The sequence below is a fragment of the Canis aureus genome, chromosome 11 (genome assembly GCF_053574225.1).
Source record: "Canis aureus isolate CA01 chromosome 11, VMU_Caureus_v.1.0, whole genome shotgun sequence".
In the NCBI taxonomy this organism is placed as follows: Eukaryota; Metazoa; Chordata; class Mammalia; order Carnivora; family Canidae; genus Canis; species Canis aureus.
In genome coordinates this window covers 16,236,087-16,260,436 of record NC_135621.1, presented here as the reverse complement: position 1 = coordinate 16,260,436, position 24,350 = coordinate 16,236,087, and the positions used below count along the sequence as shown (strand labels likewise).

The 24,350-nt window shown below is 38.3% G+C and overlaps 1 protein-coding gene across 1 annotated transcript in view; it reads right to left on the bottom strand.

Moving 5' to 3' along the window:
• The window catches only part of TRHDE (thyrotropin releasing hormone degrading enzyme), a 371,785-nt gene that overhangs the window by 75,567 nt on the left and 271,868 nt on the right, over window positions 1-24,350 (bottom strand). The window contains exons 8-12 of the mRNA XM_077913853.1: window positions 16,313-16,378; window positions 15,502-15,689; window positions 9,663-9,751; window positions 2,458-2,588; window positions 2,296-2,351 (exon numbers count right to left, since the gene is read on the bottom strand). Of these exons, the coding sequence (XP_077769979.1) occupies window positions 2,296-2,351; window positions 2,458-2,588; window positions 9,663-9,751; window positions 15,502-15,689; window positions 16,313-16,378 (530 nt within the window). The remainder of the gene's footprint in view (window positions 1-2,295; window positions 2,352-2,457; window positions 2,589-9,662; window positions 9,752-15,501; window positions 15,690-16,312; window positions 16,379-24,350) is intronic.

Sequence of the window (24,350 nt, the reverse complement as noted above, 5' to 3'; positions counted from 1 at the left end):
AAACTGAAATTGAAAGCAGTGTTCTATTTTAGTCAACTAGGAATTTAATTAAAAAAAAAGAAATTCATCCACCAGAATTAAATAAAATATTCCATTAAAAATTAATTTAATGCAGATGAATCAAAGACCCCCTTCCTTTCAATTTTCATCTGCCCTCCGACTTTAGGACATTACTACTCATATGCTTTCTTACCATCTTTGCAAACCCATAAGAATTCACATGAATACATATATATATATTTTTTTATATTTTTACTATTGCTGATACATATATTATTTATTACATATATTATAATATTATATATATGATATGTATAACTATAGAGCCAGGCAATATGGAAAGACTGAAGGGATTTTAAACAGTAGTTCACATGAATATATATACAATAAATATATGATATTTATATGTATGTATTATATACAGCAGTAATAGGATCTCTTATAACAAAAGAGTTAATAGCATTGGGCTCTTTTTTTTTTCAATATTTAAGAGATTTATTAAAGCATCTTATCACAAAGATGGAAACACATACAAATTAGAAACATGTAAGCGTCATTTTCCACAGTCAAGTTAAAATGTTATATATTTTTCCTGTTTTCACAGCTGAAAACTTCAGATCTTATACCTGACTCACTCACCCTGAATATTTAATTCATTCTTCCTGAAAGTATCCAAGGTAGCAAATAACCAAAATGCAAACTATTATATAAAGAAAGTGCAAAATTAAAAAAGAAAATGTGTAGAGAATACCCCCTCCCCCCTTTAAAGGCAAACAATGGCACTTTGCTCTTGCTTAACCTAGATTGTCTCCAGAAACTATTAAAATATAACAACCAAAAAAAAACAAAAAAAACAAAAAAAACAAAAACAAAAAACCCCAAACCTGACTTCCTGACTTTGAATAGATGTCCAAAAAGCTTGTTAGTGTTTAAAAATAAATGCTTAAACAAAGGAAAATGTATTTTATATCAAACAAGTTTGAAGAGCCCTGTATTTCAGCATTCTGTAAAATAAACAAGACAAAAAGCTGGTATAGGGTTTATTGACAAAGTCTGTAGCCAGACTACCTGGACCAAAGCTCTGCTCCTGTCAATGACTAGCTGCAATCGTACCCTTAGGTAAGATACTTATCTGTGACCTCCCTGAGCCTGTTTTCTTACCTGTAAAATGGAAATAATAATAATACCTATCTGTACACCTTATAAGGTTGTCGTGAGAATTAAACAAATCACGACATGTACAACAGTTAGAACAGTGTCTGCACCCTCATGAGTGTTTAAGTAACTGGTCGTATGCGGTTTCTTCTAGTTCCCAAACCTTTCTTAGTGGTGTTCTCAACATAATTCTCTCCTTTTTTCCTGCTTCTCTTTCAATCCAATGTTACGTTAAGTATACTGTCTTATTGGCTTTCTGTACTTTTTAAACTTCTATGTCAAAATAATCTTCCTCTCTTACGGAATACTCAGACTTTATGTCTTACTGTAGAGTCAAAGCTACATTTTTATCATTACCTTGGACATTGCTATCTCGGTGGGCCTTCCTCCAGCACTATTATTTCTAAATCTTTGCCCAATACTATCAGATTATTAAAATTAAAACTGCATTTGGATGTGAAACAATTCAAAATGCTAAAAGGACTGAGTTTATTATACTGTTTAATCACAACATTGAGTAAATACCTTGGGTTTATAATCAACATTATTTTAAAGAAATAATTGTTTAGTGACTATTCAAAGGAATAACTCATTTTAACATTATAAGTCTAATGATGAAAATAATGTAAATATTACTCTAGCAAATACAACTAAAAGCTTCTGCTATAAGATTGATACACATTTTGTCCAGAACAGCTTTACTCTGTGGAATATTTATTTCTGTCTTGCAGCACAGGCTTCTCATAATGAATCACATTCAAAAAACATTAAAAAAAGATATACGAGTATACGTTAGGAAAAAAATTGCTGTTGCTTGAAGGTATTTTCCATCAAAAATTAAATATGGCACAATGGTCATTTTGTAGAGTTCATTAATGAAATTGGGAAGGGATTATTAATCTCCAGTGTTAAATTGAACTTACAGTCAAAATTGATCAAGCTTCTCCTGACTCAGAAATACCCTATGGCTACTATCGATCAAGAGTTTGGGACACTGATTATAATTCATATCCAAATACAAAAAAAGTGAAATAGAAATTATTTTTAAAAGCATTCTTATTCAAAACATGCGGTATTTAGCTTAATAGAGGAAGCCTTATGGACATCAGTTATCTTGTGAAGATCCACTGGAAAACATACCTGGCTAGGCTGAAGGCATCATCGATCAAACCCGCTCTGTTACTGACAGAGAGAACCTATTAGATCAACAAGGAAAAAAGAAAAAAAAAAGGAATCCTTTAGGATTAAAATGGCAGGTGTTCACATATCGAAACAGATCTTCGATGAGTAAATCCAGTTTACCTGATGGTTCCTGATTAATTGATCAATTAATAATCTCCAATTCCTTAAATCATAGTTGACTCTAAAATAGCCAGTTTGATTGATGTTCCCCAGCAACCAGCTTCCTTTGTCCAAAGTTATCCTGTGGTGTTCTGAAAACAGCATTTTGGGGGGGTAAAACAGATTTTAAGATTTATGGGTTAAAATGATATGAAGTATATTTTCTAAAGAACAAATACTACAGTACCAATAATTAAAAGAGAACTAACTCCATCACAAATACCTAATTGAAATCTACTCTTTCATCAATTCACCATTATATCTAGAACTCATTAGAAAACCTTTAGTTGGTGACTCATTGTTACCTCGATTAATTGTTTTCTTACAATTAACATTTTTTGTTCTTGATTAAAAACCCCATTACCCATACACAACGTTCTTCTCAAGATGAATGTCACCAAGAAATCTCCTGTATTCATGTGGCTTCTAGTTAGATTGTACTTGAGTATGGGGCTAGAATACGAGAAAAGGTTTTAGGTGCACATTCTACTTATTTTATTCAGTAAGAAAGTGATTAAAACAATAAGGCTCATTTATTTTAAAGTCACTATTGTTTCTTGCCTTTTCTCTTGTGCTTTTTGGGAAGTACTAATAAATAACAGACTTTCCAGCATCATCAATAATGTTGGAAAAAGGAAACTCATTTGTTTAAGATTCTAATATTTCTACATATAATTAGAACGAAGATAATAAATTCTGTTTATTAGAATCACTTTGGAAAATGGTAACTTGATTATATTCCCCAGCTAATTCAATTAAAGGAAGCCAGTAAAAGCAATCTTATAACATATATTTAACTCCTTCAAATGCGGTACAGAGAACTCCATTCACCTTAATGTCGGCCTCTGTTGACTTTACAGAACCACAGCTTACAATTCTAATCATTTTGTGGATGTCCTCAGGACGCATGGTTCATTGGAGTTACAAAATGTGTTAAGTTTATTTAAAATTCATATTTTACATACACACACACCGCAGTCTACCTAATTTCCACAATGACACAAAACCAGAAAATACATCACAGAACCCATCTGCGTCAGTTCTGAGTGAGACGCACACTCTCCAATTCTCACTTTATTATCAAGGTTTCTGCACATGAGGCTATGAGACAGGTTTTCTTTTTGAAACACTGCATCTCAAGTCTCAAGTGGAAGCCACACACAGGAAGGGGGCGTGACCATAAAAGTCACTGGGTGAACATTAATGACTATTAATTGCTCAGGTCTGGAATGGGGTGGGCTCCTTAATCTCATGCATGTTACATTTTGCCAATTTTCATAAATGTACAGTAAAACCAAAAATGTATGCTGAAAAATGTACTCTTTTTTTTTTTTTTTTGAAAAATGCAATCTTTAATGTTCCCAATAGCACGTCAGCCTTTGGCCTCTTTTATAAATAGTATCTATTGGAACAGATAAAGAAATGAGCTCAGGGATGCCTGGGGGGATAAGCCAGTGAAGTGTCTGCCTTAGGCTCAGGTTGTGATCTGGGGTCCTGGGATTGAGCCCCATATCGGGCTCCCTGCTCAGCATGGGCCTACTTCTCCCTCTCCCTCTGCCTGCCACTCCCCTGCTTGTGCTCTCTCTCTCTCTCCACCCCCTCTCTCTCTGTCAAATAAATAAATATGAAAAAAAAAACAATGAGGCTCAGACAGGTTAATCAAATTGTCCAAGAAATCTGGAAATGGTCTGTCTCCGGTCTCCTGACTCCAGTGTCCTTTTTACTGTATTTTACTTTATTGGTACAAGATGGGATAGCATTTTTATTGTGATACAGTAGTTATTTCTCACATTTTTATATTGATTTGAAAAGGAGGGACATAGCATTGGAAATAAGAATTAGAACGGGAGGAAGACAGATTTTTGTTCCAGTTCTCCTAGACTTAAATGTTTGAACTTAGGCCACTCATTTGACCCAAGGGTCAAGCAATAGCATTTAAGGTCTCTTCCAATTCTGTGACTCAATGGAAGAAGAAACTGTTTTCCTCAGTTTGAAATTTTACTCAGCTTCATCTATGCTACTTAAAAAAATAAATATACCAGATACTGCTCTAGAACACTAAGTTTCCCAACTTTCTGGTACTTTGTTTTTGTATATTTTTCAAAACTTTAATGTAATTATCACCACAATTGCCTTGAAGCATTGGAATGCCCCCCCCCTTTTTGTAGATATACAAACAAAATCAACAAAAATATGACATTTTATTTTTTTAAAGATTTATTTACTTATTTATTCATGATAGAGAGAGAGAGGCAGAGACACAGGCAGAGGGAGAAGCAGGCTCCATGCCGGGAGCCCAACAGGGAACTTGATCCCGGGACCCTGGGGTCACGCCCTGGGCCAAAGGCAGGCGCCAAACCACTGAGCCACCCAGGGATCCCCAAAAATATGACATTTTAAAAAACTAAAGCTTATGAAGAGGGATTTTAATGAATCATGTCCAAATTCAGTGGGAAAAAAATTAAGATTAAAATATTGAGGATACTGTTTCTCTTGAGTAATCCTAACTCTATCTTGAAGAATACTAAGATTTTTATAACAACACGTATTTAAATTGTGATTAAATTCACTTGGGTTAGGCGCTCAGTTTGGCAATACGTATACTCAATTTGCTTGGGTTAAGAATAAATTTGATCACTTTTATCTAAAAAGTGGTTATTTTTTGAAGAAATTACATTAATCAAGAATTGAGATTAATATATGAATACATGACTTAGGTTTTTACAATTCTGAAATAGTCAATGGAATCCTATGATATTAGATATAATTTTTAAAGTCATTTCTTGTTCACATTTTAGGGAGCTGGCACATTTTAACCTCACGTGATACACTTGGCTCTAACTGGGTGTTGGGCGTTAAGGAGGGCACTTACTGTGATGAGCACTAGGTGTTATGTGTAAGTGATGAATCGCTAAATTCTACTCCTAAAACTAATATTACACCGTATGTTAACTAATTGGAATTCAAATAAAAACTTGAAACTATAAAAAATTAAAAACTTATTGAATTCAACTTACAGGTAGAAGAGAGACAGATTAAAATAGGAAAACAATTCCTATACCTTCTCTGTCATCTGATAAGAATTAAAAAGGCAGGCATCTATTGTTTTTAAGTATGTTATTATTTAATTGATAACTAAAACCTGAAGGCTAGTACTGTTCATGAATATATTTATGCCTTTGATATAAATGAAATCTTTGGAGAAATGATTCCCTGAAAGATTTTGTAATAGATTTTTAAATGTCTTTTTCATTCTAGTTAATTATATCTTTAAAATGTTCTTCAAATTAACTAACGGCAAGCAATGAATTTTAAAGAGATCTTTTCCAATGGCCTAATGAGGGATGGTATGTGATGAGTACCAAAATAAAAAAGTATGGAAGTTATATCTTGAATGTTAGTTTAAAAAGATATTTAGAATGTATCCAAAATGGCACAAAATTTAGATTATATTAAGGCACAGACTAGTTGGAATTTTAAAATATTTTGTTTTTATATTCTATACTTCAAGAATAAAAAAAAAAGGCAGATTAAGTCTTCCTACTTGGTATTGGCTGGTTGCAGAAAAATCAGAATTTAAAACAAAAAGTCAACCAAACTAATGAGGGTGGCAATGTAAAAAGAACTCAGCTATAATAACACATATTGGTTCTCTCACTGGACTTGGTGAGGATCAGATTAGAAAAGACTTTATGGAACCCTAAGGAACCATGTGTGGGTTACAATGGCAACAAATTGAGTAATTGGCACATTGGCAAAGCAATCTACCAAAGCTTTAAAATCTTGTGTGTGTGTGTGTGTGTGTGTGTGTGTGTGTATTTGTGGTTTAGAGGGAATAAGTTTAGAAAAGAAAACCAAGTCCCTAAGACAATTTGGGCAAGTTATTTCTCAAGCCTTAACTTCCTCATTTGTAAAATATGGATAAAAATAATTCATTCTAAAGGCTTGCGAGTCTTATATAAACCACTGCTTGGTGCAAGGCCTGTATCATCACACTATTTTTAATGTTTACTTGTAATTTCAGCATCAATTTCCTTTATTTTGAATATTTTCCTTCCTGACATTTGGCATTAAATTCATTGCCTTCCTTTACACATTAATTAATAGTCCACACACAAGCTGCTATATTTTGTAAACATCTTCATTCTCAGTATTTCAGTAGTAAAAACAAAAGAGATAAATCCTTTTACCTGCTTTCAGTAATTTAAAAATCGGTTAAAGACTATTTTAGGGTAAAATGAACTATGCCTTAACTTGGAATTAATTAGATATTTATCTAAAGGGTTTAAAAATTGAAGTGTCAAGAGTAAATGATGATTCAAATCAAATTTATACCTTATATTATTCACCATGACTGTGCCTTAATACCTGGTAAGATCAAATCTATATTCATGACAATGAAAAATTATAAAGACATTGATCTTATTGTTATAACTAAAAGGTAGACTTTTAAAATATAAGGTTGATAAGAATTGGCCAGAATATTTTCTTAATGTTTTTATGGAAAAAAATTATTATTGTTATTAGCTAACTATATTTTTATTATTATTTATTTATTTTTAGAGAGGAGGGAGGAGCAGAGGGAGAAAATCTCTAGCAGACTCCCTGCTGAGCTCAGAGTCCAACACGGGGCTCAATCTCACAACCCTGAAATCATGACCTGAGCTGAAACCAAGAGTCAAATGCTTAACCAACCGAACCACCCAGGTGTCTCTAGTTAACTGTATTTTGAAAAAAGAGAGAGAAAAGTAATAACACATAAAAGAAGACAAGAGTTAACAGTCTTTTATCCCCCTTGTCTGTGTACTGTGTCAGTTTTTTACTTGCCATCAGAATGAAGGACTTTAAGACAAAACTAAAGACAGAATGAGATTGAACAGGGAAAACAGAATGGTTGCCTTTCTTTTAGGTCCCTCTTGGAAGCTTCTTCCAGATTTATGTATTTATGAAGTTTTCCAGAAACATTTACTTGGTATGGGAATTCCCCACAAAAGCATCAACACTTCAACTGGGACAATGTTTCATCAACCAGAAGACTCTGCTCTGATTTAATGGAAACTGGCTCACTGTAGGTTGCAAGACTTTGGGGTTAGGAAGTGTGCCATCAATATCAGAGTCAATGGAAATATCATTTCCCAGAGCTACGCACTGCACACATGATGCAGTGTGTAGGACATGTGTATTAATACAGGTGACATTTTAGGCAAATGTATGCTTTGAACTATCACGTTGTTATTATTCCTGATTAATAATGAGAGACTACAAATGGAAACAACCTCTCAAATACACCTGTCATTATTGGTCAAGAAAAGTTGGGAAGCTACTCTGGGTACTCAGTATGAAACAAGAAGGTACCATGAGTAACAGCATGCAAATACTAGGGAGTTGGAGGAAATGGATGTAGGGAAAGTATCCAAGAAGAATCAGACTTGCCTTGAATCCCTACACCCTCTAAAAGTGACATTTTGGCCTAATCCTGACTTTTGATCAGTACCTTTGCACTGTCCCATTTCCATTGTCCCTTTGAACGAGAATTGTTTTTTGCTTGGTTTCTGAAAACTGTTCTATTTCATGTTCCTAGCAATCCTATGGAGGATCTAATAGGTCATTATGTTAATGACTCACTGTTTTCACTCATCATTTCATAACAAATTATGTAGATAAACAAAACAACAATATGAAAGTAAAAAAGTAGTAAAAAAAAAAAAAAAACCCACCCAAATAATACAGTAAGTGTGAATTCAGAATCATGGTATAAATGTTGGGATCCCTGGGTGGCGCAGCGGTTTGGCGCCTGCCTTTGGCCCAGGGCGCGATCCTGGAGACCCGGGATCAAATCCCACATCAGGCTCCCGGTGCATGGAGCCTGCTTCTCCCTCTGCCTGTGTCTCTGCCTCTCTCTTTCTCTCTCTCTCTGTGACTATCATAAATAAATTTTTAAAAAAAATTAAAAAAAAAAATAAATAAATGCTAACTCTAAGAAATGAAAATAATAGATTATAATAAGTAATTTTAAAAGGAGAAACACCAATAAATTTTAAGGGAAGCATTTCAATTCATCACCACATTACCTATGAATTTTTTATACATGTGTATATAAATAAAAGCACATTTTCATAATATGTGATTATGTGTTAAAAATACAATAACATGAAAATCTGAATAAAAATTCAACTGAAAACACAAGCTTTCATATTTCTGGTAAGTAGATTAGATTTTTGCCGTGAGAACTTCTTCTTGTATACATGTATCTTGAGCACTCACATCTCCTTTATGATAGCAAGACTAAGGGGCAGAAACAATGTTATTTATTTATTTATGCCTCATTTATTGCAGAAAGTTATCGGTGGCTGCTTACGGTGGTTATGAAATGACAAGATTAATTAGCAGAACAGAAGTAAGAAGAAAAACAAAATGTGGACATACTCGACCATCTTAATCTAAATAAAACATTACATAAAAGATGATACTTGGCTTTTTCTCCAGTTCAATGGAAAACAGAAATTAAAGAGACCTGTCTCACATCTAGCATGAAGGATTTAGATTGAATTCAAGAAATAGCATTCTGACCGTGCATTGAATAGGTCACTATCTTATCAGAAGACACTTAGAAACAGAATAGAATGTCATCTTTCTCTGCTCCTTGAGAGTTGACCCTAATTTAGGAGATGCTTTGATGACCTATCAAGGCCCCTCCCTTCTGTCCCTATAATTATAATTTTATGGAGAATATCTCCCCGTCCATTCTTTAAAGAGCCAGTCTGGCAAAAAGAAGATAGCAGGAAAATGGAATTGAATGTGGCCTATGTTTCATTATTTGGCATATTGTTCTACTGGGAGTTCTGATTATAATTTAATTACATTTGGGATTATAAAATGATACAGCTTTAGAAAGCTAAAATTAGTACTACAAATGCCTTGTTTTTAATTTTCTCGGTACCATCAATGACACAAATAAACTTCAGAATTATACAGGCAGGCTAAAATTAGACTACGTACAAACTCTACCATATTATACTTAATTTTGTAGAGGTGATTGTCATTCTTCTATATTCTCTTTCTAATTTGTCTTTATTCACATTTTTATAACAGCTGAAACCAGAGGTTAAGTTGCTAAACAATTACGTGAAACCAAATAGTTCCTGAGGGGAGCATATATATTTTACCTGATTTGTTAGACACCCAAATAATTGCTTCTGAAGACACATGGCTTCTATTTCCTACCACAATAGTTAATGGAATCTGCCACAGGTAACTGCAAAATAAAATAGAAGCTTTAGGAATAAAAATGGTTATAATAAATAAACAACATTTGCTATGCACCTTCTGTATGATTTCTGTTATTCTCTTCAGGGGAACTAAAAATTTCCAGTCACAAAAGTAAGGCATAAATCAAGAAGATGAATTCACTTCTTCAATACCACTCATCAGACTTAGCCTGTAAGAGTTTTAATTTCAATACAAAAGGAGGACTTTCGACCGAACAATTTATCTTGCAAAAAAAAAAAAAGACAATTTGCATTTTGCATTTGGAATAAAAAGTAGCTAAACTCAATAAATCAGAGCCACACCATATATTGATTAAATTTTCAAAATAACTCCTTTCTACTTTTTCTATATTAAATTAATACATATTTCAATGGCTTCATGCATTTACATTTCAACATTATCCTTAACATTTCACAAAACTATCCTAAAAAGTAATATTGTCATATTTTACAGAAAGGTTCATACGACACATCCAATGTTACTCAGCAAAGCAGGAGAGAAAAGCAAAAGTAATCAGATGCCCCTAAATCCAGATCAATACAAAGAACAGAGTGGAACATACTTCCTGCTCTGTTTTCTGAAATGAAATTTCCAAACTGATGTGTGAAATCATCAACCAAGGTTCAGGGATCAGTTCTGAGTCCCAGCTATTGAGAGAAGCATTTTCTAGAATTTGACTTTTAATAGGATAAAAATGGAAGCTTATACTTGTACATGGTGTAGTATCAATTTAATCTCAAATGACCAACCAGAGATAGGCTGGATGGTCTTATAATAAGTTCCATGACTACATTTTGTTTCTTTCCCTGAAGTCGGATTACGTTGACCTATCATCGCACCATTAACAGCAGGGATCACCAACAATATCTAGTACATGCAAAATATTTTTTATTTTATGGAAGAGACACTGTGTGAGTTCTGTAATTGGGAAAGTAAACAGAAAATTGAGAGTTTTTCAGGAAAAATATCTTGGATTATATAATTACAGATATAATGAATATGTTTTGTGGGCATGGGAAGAGAGGGCATCTCCTCTAAATCAGTTATATGGAATGTGACTATTTTATCAGTTCATGTTTCCCATTCACAACAAACAGAAATCAGTAATAATAACAAATATAAGTGGAAGATTGAAAGAAATTCATAATTTTACACCAATTGCCATCTATAATATGGAAAGTTAAAATAGTATGTTTAAAATTCTAAATTTTAAAAATATATGTTGTATTTAATCAGTGAAACCTTTTTTTTTTTTTTTGGTTTCTTTTTTGTTGTTGTTGTTGTTTTTAGCGAAACCTTTTTGAATGCCAACTACTTAGAGACACTAAGCTATACTCTGGTGGGATCCACATGGTTGGTCAGGAAATCAATAATCTATAGTAGCCAAATGTATTGTTTTTATTTTATTTTTTTCAAATGTATTGTTTTTAAAGTAGAAGTCAATGAACATAACCCACATAAGCTCTCTTTATCAAATACCTCCAAGCTCTAACATAATACTACGAATATAGTAAATATTTAATAACGGTATTACTATGAGGAAGACAAAGAGAATTGATAAATGTTTCTTTAACAGCTGTTCTCTAAAAATAATGACTCTTTTTTGATTGATTGAAAAAATTAGTTAAGAGACTATAATGCTTGACTGTGCATCTGATTCTCAAAATAAACTATTAGCTTTTATTTTTATACTTAAGATCTTGAAAAAGCCTAGAAATAGAAGGCATTCCATAAATTGCTGTTGAATTGGATCAAATGGGATTAGACCAAAATAAAATGAAAGGGGTCAAATCAGTCTATGGGCAAGACAGAGATTAACTTTTATGAACTTGATTTTTTTGGTACGTATCTTCCACATTGAGTTGGGTCAACTAAACTGTGAAGTCAAATAAGTATCAGTTAAAGGTCAAGAAATATACAAAATTGACCATGTTTAAAAATCTTCAAGGATAAACGTGCCTTTTTAAAGCATGATCCTAAAATGTGAACTATTATTTGCCTCAGTATAAATAAATATACTTTTGCATTTATTTCAACGGCATTCTCCTAAATAGTGGAAGGTATAATAAAATTTCTACGGTATGCTTCAATATCTGAGTTTTAGCAAAAGTCTCTACAGTACAAGAAAAAGAGGTTCATATCAATATGTGCATATTACTAACAGTCAATGCCACCTCCCTACCGGAAACTTCCTACATGTCACAGCATGAATCCTATGGCCGTTCAGATGCCAACCAGTTAACTATAAGGTGCTGTGATACAAACACTTGGGCATTTTGTAACACTTTTGAAATAGTGTTCTATATTTTTTTCTAAGAATGTTTTTGCCCTCTCTGTGTCCGTGTGTATGCACACAATGCACATGTATATATTGTCACAAAAACAAAATGAAAACTACAAATTACCAAGCATATCAAAAATTTGTACTCATTTCTGAATTGCTATATGACTAATCCTATGTATTATTTTTCTCCTTTCCTTTTTTAAAAAGATTTTATTTATTTATTTGAGACAGAAAGAGAGAGGGAGAGAAAGAGCATGAGCAGTGGGGAGGGGCAGAGGGAGAGACTCCCAACTGAGCAGGGAACCCAACGTGGGGTGGATCCCAGGACCCTGAGATCACGACTTAAGCCAAAGGCAGATGCTTAACCAACTGAGCCACCCAGGTGCCCCTCTATATGTTATTTTGCATAACCTTCTGAACAACACATATTTGATCTTTCCACCAATTTAATTTCAAAAATCGAAAGAAAGCACATTATTTTATGGTTACAACTTAAAAGGGTGGAAGTCACTAAACACTGTTGAGCATAGTGTGCTATTAAAAACAATCTCAGACTGCAGTGGATGATGTTTGAAAAAAACTTACAAAAAAGAATTTGTGAAATTAGATTATGTCCCAGCTACCTAAGTTTAATTTTCGTCATCTCATTTTAAGCAGGAAAAAAAACAAAACAAAACAAAACAAACACAAAATGCATTTCCATAGACCTCTAAAATATTTTTTCTTTAATATTCCCTGGGATTATCTCTCTCAATTGTTCATGTTTTTATAATAAAGCAATGTTTTTCCTAATAGTCATGTCAGGGTAAACAATAATAGGTATTTATTGCAGCTTGAGTGAAAAATCTTTTTTTAAAAAATGGTACCAATATCAGTGAAGCATTAACATAGACACCATGAACTCTATAGAGGTTGCTGTCACCAGGTCAATAACAAAAGGAAAATACGACTGTGGAGATAATATAATTTTCTATATAGGACAGGACTCTGGGAAGCTCCATGAGTATATGAAGAGACACTCCTCAGCACTGCAATCTATTCACTTCACAAAGAAAAGCTACACAAATTCAGAACTTCTGGGATACCTAAATTCTAGCAAATATCTTATTCACGTCTACATATCACCTAGCTTTATGCAATTATTAGTTACGTAACGATCTTTCTATGCTATAATAGTTATTATGATGAAAAATATAATTACTACAGACATTCAAAACGTACTGGGTATGTTGTAGTGATGACGTTCTAGGATCCTTTGCAAAATTCAAGACAAGGAATGAATAATGACACTGGCTCAGAAAAGATGCACACTTCATGGGATTTCTTTTTTCATCAATGCAATCTTTTCATCAAATGCAGTGTTTTTGCATCAATGCAGTACTTCCTACACCTTCCTACAGTGGGGAGTAAAGGTGTAGGAGGCTACGTCCAAAGAACCAATAGGGTTGGTACGGGAGCTCGGACCACACTGTTATTAGAGTGAAAAGCACTGAGCAGTGATGTACAATTGAGGACTAAAATTTTAACTGCAAGCACTAGGATTTCAAAATAGAAAATTATTTTCAAGATCAAAAGGACTCCATAGATCATCTTACTCTTAATATTTTATACGCCAGGTTCTCGGGGTTCAAAATGACCCATGTGATTTTACAACCCTGGCAAAAGCGAAGTTCTGTTCATGTTACAGACACTCCTAGAGCCTGGGAGAGATTGTTCCTCCAAAGAGTCAGACTCATCGCTGATCCACCTGCCGCATGTTATAGGCTGACAGCGTATTTTTGTTCAAGATTTGTTCTGTCATTTGCGAGTCCTTTATGTTTTTCTGCATCAGTGATGTTTGTGTCAGAGTGATCGTCTCGAAGGCACGGCCTAAATCTCTCTGACTTTGCCACAGTCGAGTCGTTTTGCTGTCCTTCCTGGCAGGGCCGGGGGTGAGCCTGAGCAGCTTAGCCTGGGGCCAGAGGGGGGTCGGAAGCCGTGCATCAATCTAAAATATTTTTTCTTTAATATTCCCTGGGATTATCTCTCTCCATAGTTCCTATATAGAAAATTATATATTTGGCAGCTGTGCCGAAGCCAGGCTGGGGACAGAAGTGCCCACGCAGGCCCACCCGATGGTGCGGCAGGAAAATACTATGTTCCATCAGTTGAAACAGCTGGGTTGCAAGGGCAGTTTGTTGAAGGCCAATGTGTATAGTGATCGAAGACCAGGCTTTCCCAAATGACATTCTGAATTTAATCACCGGGAAAACAGTCATGGATTTCCCAGTCCCCTCCACCTACAACCCATCTTGGAGCTAGCCTACTTGGGAACCACTGTCATCTACCCCTCTTAGAGATCAAAACTAAAACCAAAAACCAAAACCCATTCATGCTTCACACCTCCTAAATATTGGTGGGTGACCTCAGAGCCCTAATGGGCCAATGTAATGGGAGACAGCATGACCAACCTAATCCAAATTCCTCACTTTTATTTATTAATTTTAAATTTCATCCCATCTGTCCCTTCCCCCTCCAACATTTTCTCAGGGCACCTTTTAAAAAATGAAATGAACTGATTTAAGTTCTATTATCTAGCTCTGGCTCAGCCTTTAATAAGACACAAAACAGTAAGAAAACATGAAATAGGGGGGATCCCTGGGTGGCTCAGCGGTTTAGCGCCTGCCTGTGGCCCAGGGCGTGACTCTGGGGTCCCAGGATCGAGTCCTGCATCGAGCTTCCTGTATGGATCCTGCTTCTCCCTCTGCCTGTGTCCTCTCTCTGTGTCTCTCATGAATAAATAAATAAAATCTTAAAAAAAAGAGAGAGAGAAAACATGAAATAGAGAAGAAACACTATATGCTGTTTCCAGTAATTAAGAGTTTCAAAAGAAAGTTTAACAACAAATGAAAATTCTGTGTATGTTGTCTATTTAGTGGTTTTACACACGGAAACTGAGGGAAGAGAACATATTTTGATGCTAAGTAGCATTGATACTTAGACCATTTAAAAACGGATCTGGTTTGAGTTCCTTTGGCTCAGACACCAGTCTAGTGGTTTTGTTTGTTTTAATTAGTCTTCCTGGATTGTTCGTTTCTATTCTCATCTATTTTATAAATCTCAGTTTGCTCAATTCTATTTAATTGACTTCATTGCATCTTACTTTCTTGAATTAAATTCAACAACCATTTACAGGGAAGTGTAAAAAACCACATATTTTTCTAAATCACCATGATAATTTAAACTCTGCTTGAACAAAATAACTTTGGTGTGCTGTCACTTTGATGGTTAAAATATCTGGAAATAGGAGTAAAAGAGGAATGAAAATGAAAACACCATATGTAAATAAAGAAATGAAAACCATATTTCACTTACATTTTATAATTATCTTAGCAATCCTTTCTGAAATGTTAAAAATGCAAAGTGAAACCTAAGAACAAAAGCAATTTTTTTCATGTTAAAGAGTGTCGTACCTGTTATTTTGAAGTTGGAGTGCTTTAGTTTTAGCACTGATGTCATAGATAAAATGTTGTTGGGTAATTATTATTCTATTTTCCGCCGTCAAATTCCCCAAGATGGTGATTACAGGATAACCCATCTGGAGTGTCCACTGATCCATCACTTCTTGTATATTTACAAATTTCCCATTCCTTTTTAAAGCCTTCATAACCCAAATTGTATAAATTAGTTTTATAAACATGAATTATAAATATAATTAACATTAAACCATTTTTATATTTACCTTTATGATTTACTTAAGTATGAAAACATGTAAAATCGGTGAAGCTAATATAACGTGTTAGTAAAATTAATCTCTTTGCCTTAAGTCAAGCATCATGTAGAGAAATAAAAGCTTTATTAGCATTAAAGTTTTTACTTAATGGAAGATAAAACACAGTCGATTGTTAAAACAAGTACTTGCAGCATCATTAAGTACCCCCAGTATGTCTAGAACCAAATTTAAATATTTGTTACTCACCTATAGTAAGAACTACTTTAATATCAATATTTCTCTCAAACGTGAATATCTGACAACATATGCATGTTGTATTTCAGAAGTCTTGTCTTGTTTGAAAGTAGACAGGGTACTTTTTACAATCATTTGCAGTTTAATTTTTAACCCCATTTTATAATATAAGATATCAAAAACAAAGTGATAAAGCAATATGAGGAAATATAAAAATTCAAAACAACTGCCAATGTCAATAAAAGTTATGAATGGTTTATAAACTCAATTCAAATATTCAAGAAAAGGTTTTGGCGCTCAAGCTTCCTGTACTTTACCTCTGACAGTGTATTCCAGAGATCGTTTCTGGCTGCATTGCCATACTTATGAATGGTTAAATAATCCTACAAAGAATATAAAATTGTAATTACAATTTGAAGGCTAAGCCATTTCCAGTAAACACACTGATTTCCCGACTCAATTAACCATTTCCATTTGTTAGAATTGCATTAGTACAAAGACAAAGACATGGAAAAAGGTGAAGAATCTTACTTAAAAATATCCCAAAGAGCTTTAACTATAACATATTTCTTAATTAAGTCATCAAACGATACTGGTCTATTAAAAATTATTTTCATCGCCATAATCACTTCTTTTGGATTTCCAGGATCAAAGGCCTTCCTCTAATTTAGCAAATCGGCCTCAAGCAGTTTTATAGAGACTACCTCTGCAGTGAAATATTTAGGGGAAACTCCTCCGTCAGGCTTCCCTGTTGAAGTGTCGGAAAAAATTCTGTTTTAGGGAAAAGAGAAAACAACAACAGAAACCTGGCTGATACATGCTGGTGTGAAGAGGAACTGGCAAAGGCCAAGAGAGTGAGGACTGTCTCCACAAGCTGTCAGATTCCCTAGTCTCTGCAAAGGACAGGCTGCCTAATCCAGAAAAAGAGACATACTTCCATGAGCTTGAAACATATACTCACACTTAACGAGAAAAAGTTAATCCTGAGTTTATTTGATATTTTGAGTATAGACTTCCCATTTCCCAACTTTCCCCCACTAGTAGTTAAACCCACACACTTTCTGTGTACCCCATGGCTGCTCCCTTCTACAAAGCATGGTCTACGTACGTCACTGAATGTTACTTGCTGATGGCCAATTGGTGTTATTCTTTTTCTGAATCCAAAGTACAAAAATGAATAGAAAACTGTGTTTTATATTATAAAAAAGAGGGTCTCCTCCATGTGAAATTCCATCCTCTTTACAACATGTAGGTAGGCAGACAAAAGTCCTCATTTACATCACAGTACTAAAAATGAAAAAAAAGAAATCGCTGACTCTTTTCAGTACTTTGTGTAGAGTGGAATACTTTGGGGATAATTAAACTTGGGGAAGACATTTTTTCTGAAATACAAATTGTAGCACCTGTGACAGATTCAGCTTTGTTGGCAACTCCCAGCAGAGCAAATGGCAACTCCCACCTAATCAGAAACTACAGCTGTCATGCCCAACACTACCTTAGCAACCACAAATCCATCATTGTCAACAGGGATTATGAATAACTTTATTGAAAAAATACAACCCCGATAACCAATGCGAATTCCACCCTTGGCTTTGAATATGCCATATGAGCCATTTTCCATTAGAACTCAGGGACTAGGATTTAAATAAATTATATCAGATTTAACTCTCAGCATTGTCTCTAAATGGATCTAAATGGATCTTTTAGCATCTACATGGATAAATCCGGAAACGATATGAATTTTGAAACACAAATTTGAGTTTTACTTTAGTGGTGCGATAATTTTTAAAAGTATCAATATTAGAATTATTTATTTATTGGATTTGGCTTACAGATAGCGCTGCTAGGATAATCCCAAAAGAGGGAACAAAGCAATGCCCCCACGGACTTTGAAAGGTCCAATACCTAACTACAGGATTCTCTTCACAGACAGATCTTAAAACTCCAGCTGTTCACGATATGAGTTGACGTTGGCCCAATACTGATCATCAACTCAAGCTCTTGGTTCCCTCCCCAATTCAGAATAAAGTGCAAATTTACATTTCATGTGGGCTGAAATGGCAATTATCCAGGTTTAGGAAGCAGATCTGACTTGCTTGCCTCGGAAGTCAGGGCAGAAAGCGTCTTCTTGGATTCCCAGCAGTCCCAATTTTCAGGTGTTACTGGAATTCTAACACATGTCAACTCTTTTTTTTTCCTTCCAAACAAAGAGAAAGTGAACTAAAACACTTCCCAAGTGTGTTCCTTAGTTATTTTACCCATCCTCTTGCATGAAAGTAGTCCTATCCTAAGCTAAGGAAATTGTGTTTTGTCCTTGTTGAATTACAAAGAAGCTTCCAGAATAGTAAATGTGGTTTTTTGGTAGTCATTTATGTATTCATTCATTCCACAAAAAGTGGGGTGTGCTTTGCAGGTGCCTGTGGCTTCCACATGCTGGGGGAACGGTGCTGGAGAGGAGGTTACCGAGAACAACAGCAGATACTGAGATGGGATTCGTGGAGGACGGTCTCTGCAACTAAAACCGTAGTCTTTGCACCAAAACTGCCTGACAAGATGAATTCAAACGTTTGGTGTGCAATTAAATAAGAAGATTTTAAGTTCCTTTCAAACCTACAAGTTGATGAATATGAAAAGGGCTGCGGTTATGAATCCGAAATGGAAACTTATGATTATATGTATGTGTATGAAAGTCAATCGGCAGTAGATTTGACATTATGATATAAAGTAGAAGAATATTTTAATATTAACTGTAGAAAGAATTAAGGGTTCTCTAGACAAAGAATTTCAGAAATAGAGGAGCTGTTGAAAAGACAAAAACATGGATGACCACTCGAATATTCATGTTATTCTTAACATGGATGATACTCGAATTTTGGACAAAACCAAAATTATAAACTGATTAAAACTTGAGGGCCTTTTGAGCAGAAGGATCTACATAAAGTATGGAATGGGAGTGTGACGGCCTTGTCCAATTCCCCCCCAACACCGCCCAGCTACGTGGCTTTGGCGAGTTGCTTAACCGCCTTGTGCCTGTTTTCATGCCTATAAAATGGGGAGATGATAGTACCTGCTTCATAGGTTTATGTTAGGGCATCAAGCGTGGAGTGTCTGGGCAGTATTGCCAGTGACGCGGGCCAAGCACACAGCAAGTGTTCAGCAGACATCAGCTGTGTAAGCTTTTTATTTATTTTTTTTAAGATTTTATTTATTCATGAGGGACACAGAGAGAGAGAGAGAGAAGCAGAGACCCAGGCAGAGGGAGAAGCAGGCTCCATACAGGGAGCCTGATGCGGGACTCAATCCCGGGACCCCAGGGTCACGCCCGGGGCTGAAGGCGGCACTAACCCACTGGGCCACCCCGGGCTGCCCCGCCGTAAGCTTTTCAATCCCTTCAGGTGGCCAGTCGGAAACAGAGCGGCAGAAGGAAGCGCATCACTGACAAGGTAACCAAGGACAGAGCACGTGCAAATCATACCACCTGCCTCCTTTTTAGCCCTGTGTGAGCTGCCCTCTATTTCATCTCAGGGTCGATGGCATCATCATCATCATCATCATCATCACCATCATCACCAGCTACTAATACATAAGGACAAGCCACCAGGACTGTGCATGCACCTGCCGACACGGCCTGACACCTGCTGGAAGCTGAGCTCCGCGGTCTCGGTGGCAGCAGCCCCCCCCCCCCCAGGCCCGTGCGCCTCCCCCCGAGTCCTCCTCTCCCCCACAGTAGCTGCTGCCCCCACCTGCCCTCTTGGGGAGGGCCGCACCACTGGCTGGGGGCCACCTTTATGTCACTTTCTTTGCTGACAGGTGACACGAGCCATAGTCCTTCACATGCAAAAGCCAAAGGGACTCATAAGTAATGAGGAGAAGAGGAATAATGATGCTCCGCTTGCGTGGAATAAAGATGCCCCCCCCGGGGGGGCCCTCGGCTGGCGGCACCGAGACCCGGGCCCACAGACGGCTGGGCCATGTGTGCTGAGCTGCCCGGTGTAGAAGCTCCACCCTGGGGCCACCTGCATGTTGCCAAGATCTGTGCCTCCTGTTGTAAGAGGGTGACACAGCACAGCCCCGCCACAGGCCTGGGCCCGCCTCACTCTGCCCGCTGGCCCCGAGCTCAGCTGGTGGCCCAGGGCACCCACTCCTCCCCGGGAAGACCCAGGGCCCCCCCTGGGTCTGGCATCAGCCCCCCACCTGGCCCGCCGGCCACTACAGCATCAGGCACCCGGGGGAACGACATGGGCAAGTCCGGGCCCCGGGCACCCAGGCAGCCAGCTCCCTTCTACCTGCAAGTGCAGCCTGGGGATATGCCAGCAAATGTGGGCATTGGTTTTTCCGACTATGTGACAAAAAGGCCAAAGCAGGGGCCTGAAAGACCGTTCCTTTCTATTAAGAACAATTGTGCCCCAAAAAATTTGTAGTGGGCATTTGTCATCCCTTTGGCTTCCCAGCGTTGAAACCCCACATTGATATGGGGGCAATAACTGCCCATGGTATCCTGCAGGAAGGGGAGGGCCCCACGTCCTGCTCGCTCTAGAAGGGACCAAACCATAAATCCTTGCCCCCCTGACCCCCCCACTCAGGCAGCTAAAGCAGGCACATGAGCCCGGGTCCCAGAGGAGCAGATACTTCATCCCAGGGCTGTGATTCCTGCAGGATCAGTGCAGGGAAGTAGGGCCCATGGGAAGATGACCCCCCGTGATGGTGACACTGTGATGGTGGCTCTGGAGGGAGCTAATGGCAGCAGTTGAACCAGCCATCCCTGTGCAGGACCTCGGTGAGGTTTCCCAACATCTGAGTCCTCCTCAGCTCTGTAAGCCCAGTTCTCCAGCCTTCCCAATGATTCCAAGGGCTACACCCTTCAAAAACACTCCTCTCTGCCTAATGTAGCCAGAGTTCCTCTCAACTGCTTGCAACCCCAAACCCTGACTCATACAACACTAATGGGGGATTTGATCAAAACAACACAAACGTCTTAAATGTTCTTGGTGACCTTAGAAAGAAAAATAGAAATTTTCTCATGCAACTCACACAAAATGCAAAGCAAAGAGCACCCAGTTCTATGGAATAAACCTTCTAGGCTTTCATTGTTTTATAAACAGTAGGGTTGTGGGGGCAGGGATGCAAGGGGGTAGATACTTAAGCTAAAAAAGAAAAAAAAAAAGAGGCAGACAAGAAGATTGGAGAAAAAGTATACAAGTTCCCCAGACAGGAGCACACCGAGGGTAACAACAATAAAATTTAAACTGTGTTAAACTTTTGTCTGAAAGAAGGCAAAAAAGAAAGAACAAGAGCTTTTAAACTGGGAACCTAAAGTTGAGAAATGAAATATTTGTGAGTGGGTGCATTACTACAGCAGGGTGATTTTAAAGGGACCCATGGACAATAAGAAAGTGGATTAAAAGCTCGTTGGATCAAAGCAGTGCCGCACAAGGGTTGGATCAACCCCTCTGAAGGCTGCCTGTGTACTTCAGAGGATGATTCCAGGTGCTCTGACCTTGAGAAACAGCAACCAGGAGACCAAACCAGTGACAGATGACCAACCAACACACACCAGACAGCCGGGCTGCAGACTGAGATAGTATTTTGGTTTTTATCTGAAAAATGGCTAGAGGTCATGAAACCAAGTAAAACCGAGGAGCACAGCATGGAAAAGCATCACACAAAAGTAAGAGAATTTTTACATTTTATTCTGTTAGATAGGAACCAATGATGAAAAGCTATCAATGTAAAAAAAAAAAAAAAAAAAAGAAAAAGAAAAGAAAAAAGAAAAGCTATCAATGACTGGTAAACCTTTATTTTTAAATCACAACGAGTTCCTAAGTAGGAAACCCGATAAAAAGAAAAACCAACACTAGACCTTTCAAGGTACAGGACTGTGTGGACACCAGACACAGTAAAAGAAAAAAAAAAAGTGGTATTTAGGAAAGGAAGTTATTTAAATACGTAGAATAAAATGAGTTATATCGTCGTTCTCATGCAATTTTATTTTTATTTTTTTATGTGTCTTTTACCTAGATTTACTCTCACAGGTTGTTTACTTCGAGGAGAATTCAGATATTTCTCTGGAACAAAAAGGATTTCTACATGTGTGAAAAACCCGTTACCCACGTAACAAGCATAATTTTGTGACATCAGTACGCTTTCTTGAAGGACTGTGAGAACATACCAGGAAATTGGAAAATTTCTAATCGAAACATCTTGCAAGCAGATAAAAGATCCTTGTTTCTTGGTCTTAAATGACAGACAACAGCCTATTTCCACCCCGGTTTTGTTTCCACGGATCTTGTGTTTAGTGATTCTGTGTCGTGCCATCAAGGCCGCGGCAGGTGGAAGCGTCCCCAGGGGTGTGGTGACACTGCAGCCGCTGGACTTGTGTGACCCCAGCGGGCTGAGGGGCTCCTACACCTGTCACAGAACTGGGGTGACCGCAAGTCCACGGGGGTGTGCAGGTGCCTCAGTGTCCCCGCCTCGCCTCTGCCGCTAGCTGGAAATATTACCGAGACGTAAAATAAATCTACTTATAAAACAGGAGGTCGTGCCTTGCTTTTCCTGAAGGGCCTGGAAAAGGGACTTAGAGCGCAGCAGCTCACACACTAGACAAAGTGTACCCCGACTGGTCGGGATGCATGGCCTTCGGTCAGCCAGGGTGCCCAGGACCGTAGGGCGCATCCATGACCCTTTCTGCTTTCACGTCTCTACTCTGGCGGCTGTGCTGCTGCTGACTTGTCGGGGGAAACGCAACTCGACGGAGAAGACAACTGTGTCTATTTAGCAAACGAGGCAGGAATCAGGCTGGCCGTGTGATGTAGCATTGGGACCTAGATCCCCCGGACTTTAACTTCTTCTACTGCAAAGTGGGCATGGGACTCACTTGGGAAAGGGATCCAGAGCACAGCGGGCCCGTGCAGAGCTGCTGACCACACAAAAACCAAGAATGCTAATCATTCTAAGGCCAGACCCCAGGGGACATACCCATGGAGCCAACATCTTCGACCCCCCTCCAACAGTAGCCACATTCATTCCAGGGGCTCTAGGACGGGAAACGCTGTGCACCAGCTAGGAAGAGGATCGTGCTTAGAGGGACTTCTAAGACTTCCTTAGAACGTGATGTCCCAGTCACCTCATACTTCTCTAGCATCTATCCGTCAGGCCTTCCTTTCCTGACCCCTCCTCTTTCAGCCCAACTCACACAACTGTCCCCCATCCTCAAGAAGAAACCCAAACAAAACCTTCCTTAGCCTTATCCCGCTCCACCCACCTCCCCTGGTTTTCGAATCTCCTTCCTCATCGAATGTCTTTAAGCTGCGCTCCACAGACCTGCTTGCCCGCAGACGCGTCCCCGCTCTTCCCCGACCCACTCCACGGGTGCCATGGACCATGCCCGCTGCCACAGGACCTCTTCTCTCTCTCTCAGCTCCACCTCCCAGCACAGTTACCCTCATTGGTCCCCTCTGGACAGGAGCTTTCCCCTTGACCTGGGTGACACCGAGCCCTGGGGTTCTGGCTGCATCCCCTGCGGCTCTAGCCCCAAGGCCCTACTCTTTGCTCAGCCCTATTGTTACAGCCCCGCGGGGATTTGTTCAGGCTTTCCCCCCAGAAACTTCCCACCCACTCTTCCGTACCCCCCCTTCCTCACCTCTGCTGTGGATCCTACTCCCAGTCTATCCCTAGGTGCATTTATTCGGCCTCCAGAAAGAACCTTTGGGTCCCCCCATGTCTCTGTGCACTTAGGTCACCACCATCTCTCCCCTGAACCTCCACTGGCCTCCCTGTCTTCCTCTCCGGGCATCCTCCTGCCCCCTCCCAATGCACTCACAAACGTTGCCAGCTAACTTCTAACTGTAAGCAGAACCCCATCACACCCTGGGTTGAAACTGCTCACAGCACCCTGCTGCACTCAGATAACCCCCAGCCCTCTCAGGGCATGTCCTTGCACCGCACGACTCCCTCCTGCCCCCTCGCCCCCTGCGCCCTCGTCCTTACTGACTCCACTCAGCCTCCGATTTCTTTCTTCTCCTTGAACCGTCTCAGTCCTTCCCCTCAGTCCTTTGCACGGGCCCTTCCGTGTTTCTGGAATGATCTCCATCCTCCTCCAGCTTTCTCTCATGCTTCAGACCTCAGTATGCGTGCCTTCTTCTCCAGGGGGAGATCCTACCCACCCAACCTAAGACTGCCTGGCCCATCCACCCATATGCACTCTCTAGCATTCTATTTTTTTTCTTTCTCAGCATTTCTCACATTTAGTAAATATATATGCATTTGCTTTTTTCCCCACTCAGGGCCAATCTTACCCTGTTATATATGACTCATGGGATCAGGGGCCATATCTGGGGTGTGCAGCACACCCTCGCC